Here is an 8,313-nt window from a genome sequence, read left to right on the forward strand (position 1 = left end):
ATTAAGGGATAATCATAAATCATTTTAGGTCACTTTCCCCTCATATTTACCATATCAAGAACGCAAAATATTTGTCTTGGAGAAATATCTTTTTCATTATTTCTATAGTAAGAAATAAATTATGCCTCTAGGTGTCGCTGTTCCTTCTGCACCTCTTGACTTCTCTAAAACAGGAATGTGAGATTAGAGCTGGTTTAAAAGTAAATGCAGTAAAGCGCTTGTCAGTTCACCGTATCCAGAAACACGAATCAGCCAGGCTTTCAGTGTAGACTGCATCTGCAAAAAACAACTTTTAACAGTATTTTCAATAAAAAATTTTGCTTATTTTCATCTGTATTTCCTATGATGTTACACATGGACCATGCAGTCATATATCATAAGCATGTTACTTCTGGCTCGTAGAGAAGTCATTAAAAAAAAAATTCATTTAAAAAAAAAAAAAAAAAAAAAGAAACGATGACATTTTATTTTGAAAAACGGAGGAGGTCAGAGGGCGCAGTGCATTGTGGGTCAGTCCGCCGCCATATGTGTCTTTCTGCCGGCTGAAGGAGAGAGCTGGGAGTCATGAAAGGAGTCCGCTCATTGAATAATTTCTCGGTCAGTTGTGTGTCTTTTACTCTATGAACAACATAATAATTCAGATTTAAATGCATTTCGTTCATTTGCTCAACCTGTTTATAAGCTGACACAGCATTTAGCTGCCCTCTGTTAGCACGTTGGCTAATTAGCTTCCCAAATGTTTAGATAAACCAGGATATACTTGGTTTCTGTAACTAGATAAATTGAACACAAGTTAATTCACAGAGTACGAGTGGTTGTTCCTGAAATCCATAACAAATAAGGGAAAGTACATTTAGAAAAAAGATAGAGGGAGTTCAACTTGGTTTTGCTCCTTTTGCTCAGCTGGATGCAACCTGAAGGTCATTTCTGAGCTGGTTTCCCTGTGAAAGATTATCAGAGGGAAATATTCAGATTACAATATTTTGACGTCAACCTAGTGATACCCTGACATTTATCTTAGGTTATGTTTACAAAAGACATGTTGTCATTGTCCAGAAAAGGCTGTGAGGTATTTTCAGGCGAAGAACATTCAGTAAATACACCTGCTGTGGCTTCAATGTACAAAGCAAATATGTGGATTTTACTCTCTTTGACAAGGACAGCTGAATTTATTGGTTTTTTTGTAGAAAATATTTACAAAGGAAAAACGCCAAATATTAATTTATGTTAATTTATCCTAATTTGCATGCCTTAAACTGTCAACTTTAAACATCAATTTTATATTTGGCTTCAAGAAATAGGCCAAAACAAGTCAGTTCATAATTATGATGTGGAGGGACAATAATGGTTTTTACATTTTTAAAATGAGTAAAGTCTAAAAAAGTGCGGTGTGCATTTGTATTCTGTCCCCTTGTGTCAAGTTTGTTTTTGCATTATCATCTTTCACTGTAGTTTTAGTCCTTTGGGACATGTCTCGACCAGTCTACTCACTGAATATTTGCTCACTCTTTTCTGTAAACCATCTCACGCTCAACCAGATTGAATGGAAGTGTTCAAGCTTAACCACAGACTTTCAATTGGATTAAGATTTTGGCTTTGCCTTTGGAAGCAGAGATTTAATGCTTGAAATATTACAGCTAGCCAAAGGTTGCGTACAGGCACTCTTACAGATTTAATATTGCTATGACTATAATTAGTCATTAGAAAAGTCATAACATATTTCAATTAGCTACATTTTGGGTTTTCATTAGCTGTTAAAAATAAAAACTTTAATTTTACTAGTGGCATTAAATGTATTTAATTTATGGATTGTGAATTGAACACATACTTAAGGTACTCTGTTCATACTTCTCACAGAAACGCTGCTACGCCGCTGCCAGGCGGGACCAGTCTCTAACTGAACCCCTTTCGAGCGTGAAACCTGCCCAAGCTGCACCTTTTCCTCCTCAAGATGTGCAAGTATGTGCTGCTCTCTTAAATGTTTGAGTATTTTTAATGGGAAGTGTAATTTCCCAATCATTGACATTGGAAATTAGCAATTGATTATAGGCTCCCAATAACATTTTTTTCTGCTTCCTCAGGTGTCGAAACTCCCTAATGGGCTGGTGATAGCGTCGGTGGAAAACTACTCCCCTTTGTCAAGTGTCGGGTTGTTTGTAAAAGCCGGGAGTCGCCATGAGAACTCGGCGAACCTGGGAGTCTCTCATGTTCTTCGACTTGCCGCTAACCTGGTAATACATATAGGAGTTTGTGAGCGATACTCCAAACATATGTCTGTTTAGGTCTATTATTTAATCCGAAGCAAATTATTTAGTCCAAATTAATCCCTTTCCGTACAGAGTAGGACTAGGTGCAGTACCACTTTTATATTTTCACAAGTCATTGAAGTTTTAAAGTTTTATCAGCATCACATTGAAGCTGAAAGCGTCTTTTTTTTTTTTTGGTAGACCACAAAGGGAGCATCTGCTTTCAAGATCTGCCGCAGTGTGGAGGCTCTGGGAGGAAGCCTGAGGTGAATATAGTCTCTCTACACATCAGTTTCTTCTCTTATTAAAACAAAGCATGATAGTTTGACTCAACTGTGCTCTCATTTGTTTACACCCAGTGTGACGGGGACGAGAGAAAATATTATCTACTCTGCAGACTGCCTGAGAGATGACCTGTATGTTGCTTTGCTTCTGTTTTTTTAACATACTACGTGTAGTTTACTAAAATGTTCTCTAAACGTCAGTTATTGATTTGTGTTTGACCTGTATCGTAGAGGTTCGTTGCTGGACTTTCTGGGCAAAGTGACCACAGCTCAGGAGTTTCGGACATGGGAGGTAGAGGAGCTGACATCCAGGGTGAAGATTGACAGGGTTTTGGCTCAGCAGTGTCCACAGATATGTGCGTATCAACCATCCAACTCCTACAAGTTCTACTGTGTCCTGTTGGCATTTAGGAGTTTATTTTTCGTTTAATCAAACCTTGCAGTTTGCCTTGTAAAAATACTCATACCCCTTTTCACATTTTGCCACAACCACAAACTCTATTTTAGGTTAAACACAAAGTAGTGGAGAAGTTGAAGGAAACTTATTGGTTTTGGAAACATTTTTAAGTCATTTGGGACATGTCTCTACCAACTTTGCCCATCGAGGGGTTTTCCCCAATTCTTCTTCCTAAAAAGCTCCATCAGATTGGATGGTGTGTATAGCAGTTGTCAGGTTTTCCCACAGATGTAGGTATGATCTTTGACTAGGTCATTCTAACATGTCCTTCTAACACTGACCCACTGCCAAAGCCTCAAATCTATGGCAGCATCAAACAGCTTTTCAGCCAGGATTGCCTGGTATTTGGCTCCATTCAAATTGCCCATCAGCATGATGCTGCCACCACCATGTTTTACCATGGTGGTTGTAGTATTTACAACCACCATGTAAACAGTGACATCACACAGTTTATAATGACAGTTCAATCTCAAGCTAAGGTACCTCCTTCCATACGTTTGCTGTGTTGAGGCAACCATGCAGCAGGAATTATTACACCCTTCTTTCAGCAATGGCTTTCTCGTTAGTTGCTTGATAAAGAATATCCCATCCTCTTTTGCTAAAAGTTGCTTCTCTGTTTTCTTTTTGAAGGTGTAATTGAGAAGTTGCATGAAGCAGCATATAAGAATGCCTTGTCCAACTCTCTGTACTGTCCTGACTTCATGGTTGGTCGTGTCTCCTCTGAACAGGTTTGGATCCGTTTTATTTTGTTTAAATCAAATTGCGATTTACACCATTCTGTGCCACTCTGTCAAAAATGATTAATATGAATGCCTGTGCCTGGTGAAACTGAAAAAGCAGTGTTTGGTAGTCGACGTGTGGCTCTCACACACTTTTCCTGCCCTTTCTCCTCCCCTGTAGCTCCACTCCTTTGTTAAGGATCATTTCACCACTGGCAGAATGGCCCTTGTAGGAGTAGGTAAGTGTTGTCTTGTCTGCGCTGCTTCACTCACCTCCTCACTCTACTCTAGCTTCCTAACAGGTTTTCAGCTTTGCTGATGTGTGCGTTTGACTTATTTGGCTTCTGCCTAGGGATGCACAAAGGTAGTCCAGAGTCTAAACCTGGACGTCTGTCTAATTCATGTGTCCAGGTGTCAATCACTCTGTCCTGAAGCAGGTGGGTGAGGGTCTTCTGAGCACTCGCAGTGGAGCCGGAGCACCTGTTGCTAAAGCAGCTTACCGTGGAGGTAAAAGCTTATATAAAGCAGGAAAGAAAAAGGCATATATTTACTGCAGTTTTCTTTAATCATTAGTCAACCATGTTCACAGATATTCAGACTTTCCTTTCCATACAACTTTAACTATTAATTAACTGACTGCACGAGTTAGAATTTATTGTGGCTTTTCTCCAATCCACAGAGGACCAGATTTAAACGTATAGATGTTTAAATCACCCCTAATGTTTGGTTTAATGTCCCTAGGCAAGTTGGAGAGAAAATTAATGTTTCTCTTTTTTGTACAGCGGGGAGGTGGGCCACAAAATATTGTTACTTCCTATCAGAGGAAGCAAGTTGGTAAAATTTAAAAATTCATTTGAAATTAAAACTTGCTGGGATTATTAATAATTTTGGGATGAACTGAAAATTTTTAGCATGTACGTGTATGATTGTGATGCATGAGAGAAAATCCATGATTATGCCTAGCTTTGGTTTTTGAAATTGATTTGTTGTAAAATCATTTAATCCTTTAAAAAGTACAGTTTTAGCTTTAAATACTTCCTTCCCAGCACAAAGTATTATGAAATTCATACCCATCATGAGCACATTAGAGTTTCTGACTGGAACTGTAATTATTTTCCCTACACTTGACAACACAAAAGTGCTAAAAATACCATGATAAGCACTTCACTAATTTTCAGTTTCCACAAGTTCCTAAGAATCTTGGGGAAAGGGGAGAATATATATTTAGATCTGTTTTTATAAAATAGTTTTTATTCTTGTAATGTGCATGTACTTATTACTATTAAACTCTTAAATCTTTACATTTATGTGGAGGTCTCACAAACAGGTTATGTCCCTTGTATAGATGGTAGAGTATATGAATATGGAAATCCTTAATCTGTGTATTACAAGCCATTTTTTGTAAAGCATTTAATTTTTCCCTTTGTATTACTGTATATGTTAATTGAATTTAATTGGTCCGGACATAACTGGATTGATTTCTTTTTTAAAGTGAGCTGAATTGGTTTGTTGTGAACTGTTGCTATATAAACAAATTATTTAAAATAAATTGATATTTATCAGCAGCTGTGCTGTGGCGTCGAAGCCAGATCTGAGATGAGAACTGGCCAATTTCAGCCTCCATCTAAGCAGTTGGCGCCGATATGCGACAAATGTTCTCTTCCAAGTTGCATTTACGGTTACATTCTGTGTGCAGGTGAACTGCGAGTGCAGAATAGAGATGACCTAGTCCACGCGCTGGTCGTCAGCGAGGGTGGTGTGATGGGCACAGCCGAAGCCAACGCCTTCACTGTTCTGCAAAGGATCCTGGGAGCCAGCCCTCATGTGAAGCGGGGCTCCAGCATCACCAGTAAACTGAGCCAGGGGGTTGCCAAAGCTACCACTCAACCGTTTGATGTAAGCTGAAGAATAGTGATACTGTGCTGGCATCCTGTGAAACTGAACAACGCTCCTTTGTTTTCTGAGAAGTGTGTGGTCAGCAGTTTTTTTTAAAACTTTTTTTTTATGCAGCATGCTTTCTAATGATTGTGCCCTCTGGTTGTCTTCAGGCCACTGCTTTCAATGCCTCATACTCTGACTCTGGACTGTTTGGTGTCTATACCATTGCACAAGCTAACTCTGCCAGAGAGGTAAACAGCTCAGATAATCACAAAAGGCCAGGATGTCATTTGATGAACATACACGTTCCTTGATTAATTTTTTTTTTTTTTTAATTCAGGTAATCAGAGCTGCCTTTGCTCAGGTGAGAGGTGTTGCAGAGGGAAACGTAACAGAGGCAGACATCATCAGGGCAAAGTGAGCTCACTCAGAAAATGGAGTAATCATCAGATGCAGACTTTGTAGCTGTTCTTAACCGTGTCTTTTTCTGCTGGAGCACAGAAACCAGGTGGAAGCTGAGTATTTGATGTCCATAGAAAGCTCTGAGGGCCTGCTGGAGGAGATCGGGGCTCAGGCTCTGAACACTGCAACCTACCAGGCTCCTGAATCCGTCCTCCATGCTATCGATGCCATCACCAAGGCTGACGTAGTTAAGGTAAGAGTTCAGAGGGCAAGGGATTGTCGTCTGCTTCAGTGATTCTTATTCTTTCATTGTTTTATTCACTTAATGTGTCCAACAGAAGGTTGTTTTCAAACCACTGAGAAACAACATTTAGACAAGCATTTCATAGCTGACGTTTTGTTTATTTGCAACGCCTCCGCTTCCTCGTTTGACCTCCGGTTTGTTGTCATGGTAACAGCACTGTAATGTGCTCCTCTTCTGAAAAGGCAGCTCATGTCCTTACCTTTTATCATCAGCTCTTAAATTTCTCTTCTTGAATTCTCTCTGTTTTGAGAAAGAAAATAATGTATTTGTGGGAGACAATCTTCAGTTAAATTTAACACGTTTCCCCTGTTTTCTTTTGTTTGTTTTTTTAACAAAGTGCATCTTGAGATGTGGATAGCTTATTCAGATAGACTATTGAAAGCCTGATTTCTTAACAAACTTCACAAGTATTGCCTGCTTAATATTTTTTTAAGATGGTTCAAAGTGATTGCAAAATATATCAATTAAATCAAATCCCTAATAGTTCTTTCTTATCTTTGTAGGCTGCCAGAAAATTTGTTGATGGCAAGAAGACCATGTCAGCATGTGGACATCTTGTTAACACACCATTTGTGGATGAATTATGAAAAAGAAAATCATGTAAAGACCATTTATGTCGCCAGTGTTGGTGCACTGGCATAAATAAGAGAAAACAAAGGGAGCTGCAGAATCATAAAGCATTTTATCTCTTTATCAGTGTAAATTAAAGTACAGGCAGTAAAACAGCTGTTTGTTGGATAAATTCTGCATCTTGATCTGAAATTGATCATGTTCTTATGTGATGGAGGTCTGATGGATAAGACAACTACTCTTCTTTAAATAAAAATATTCCATGCCAGCTTCACATAGCATCAACACTGTGCAGACAGGGGAAGTGGAAGCATTTTTGCTTTTATTCAGCATAAACGTTCAGCATGAAAATGTACTGTTTTGATCATCGGCCAGCGGAGGGACCCAAAAGCAAGCACAAGGATCAGCTCGGGTGTGAGAATGAGGGACGGTTAATCCAAATTTGTGCACCTTGTTTGGTTGTTCTTTCTTCCGGTTTTACACCTGTTATATGGTCTCTGACATGTATTACTTCAGTGTCATTATTGTCAAAATGTACATAAAGAAAATAAAATCATTATAGATTCATTTTACTTTTGTGTTTTTACTTCTGTTTTTTTTACATTTTTATGGTTGTTTGCTAAAAGTTCTTAGGTTTAATTTATTCTACATCTAATTTTCTGTTCTGAGAAACATGAAATGAAATACAATAAAATGAAACATATTTTCATAACCACTAGCTTAGAAAACCAAGGCAGCATTGAAAAACTAAAAGCCTACAAGTTTTACAAAAACGCTCTACCAAAGTATTCCTAACCCATTCACATGCAAACTTGCATAGAATATTTTATTTGGATTTTACAGGGTATAGCAGTTCAAAATAATGCATAGCTGTAGCGTGGAAGGAAAATGCAATTTTCTTTCACAACAAAAAAATCTGAATATTAAGGAGTGTGTGTGTTTTTAGCCTCTGCTCTGCTACCTCTAAATATAATCTCATAGACCCTTACTGCTGTTATGTGAAGACTTCAGAGGTGTCTTTGAGAACATTGCTGGTTTAAATCAGGGGTAAATTGCACAACAATATGCAAAGAGTATTGTTCAATCCACCATCTGGAAATGAAAGAATTGCAGACCACCAAGTCGTGGCTGTCCACCTAAGCTAATTGGCTGACAGTAGAGCATTAATAGGAGTAATGGCCATTAAAACCTTGATAACTGAAGGAGTTGCAGGCATCCACGCCTCCAGTGAAAGAAACCGTTAAAGTGAGATGTGTTAATTGTGCATTCAACAAATATGGCCTTCATGCACTAGAAATAGAAACCTACAAGAATAAAATTCTGTTTTTATCTTGCTACAGGTCAGGTGGGGGACACGGTCAGTGTGTTAGTGATCTATTCATAAGACTGAAATGAAATCTTTAAACATACAAACACATGTGGAGATGAAAATTAACACATCGCCCTGAACTAT

At 38.4% G+C, this 8,313-nt stretch overlaps 1 protein-coding gene across 1 annotated transcript; it reads left to right on the plus strand.

Moving 5' to 3' along the window:
* The first annotated feature begins 473 nt into the window (after nt 1–473).
* uqcrc2a (ubiquinol-cytochrome c reductase core protein 2a) lies at nt 474–7,432 on the plus strand. Its single transcript, XM_008416747.2, has 14 exons — nt 474–597; nt 1,858–1,959; nt 2,082–2,231; nt 2,448–2,512; nt 2,606–2,662; nt 2,762–2,886; nt 3,618–3,715; nt 3,888–3,945; nt 4,118–4,213; nt 5,403–5,602; nt 5,755–5,835; nt 5,925–6,001; nt 6,086–6,239; nt 6,794–7,432. The coding sequence occupies exons 1-14, from the start codon at nt 565–567 to the stop codon at nt 6,875–6,877; spliced, it is 1,380 nt and encodes a 459-aa protein (XP_008414969.2). The 5' UTR covers nt 474–564; the 3' UTR covers nt 6,878–7,432.
* The last annotated feature ends 881 nt before the right edge of the window (nt 7,433–8,313 follow it).

The sequence above is a fragment of the Poecilia reticulata genome, chromosome 8 (assembly GCF_904066995.2).
Source record: "Poecilia reticulata chromosome 8, P_reticulata-male-v2, whole genome shotgun sequence".
NCBI classification, from domain to species: domain Eukaryota; kingdom Metazoa; phylum Chordata; class Actinopteri; order Cyprinodontiformes; family Poeciliidae; genus Poecilia; species Poecilia reticulata.

What these genes read in the sequence shown, in the direction of transcription:
- uqcrc2a (XM_008416747.2), top strand. Translation starts at nt 565, where the DNA reads ATGAAAGGAGTCCGCTCATTGAATAATTTCTCG. An exon ending in AATGGCCCTTGTAGGAGTAG is followed by an intron (nt 3,946 to 4,117) that starts GTAAGTGTTGTC and finishes TCATGTGTCCAG; the next exon opens with GTGTCAATCACTCTGTCCTG. An exon ending in CTACCACTCAACCGTTTGAT is followed by an intron (nt 5,603 to 5,754) that starts GTAAGCTGAAGA and finishes GGTTGTCTTCAG; the next exon opens with GCCACTGCTTTCAATGCCTC.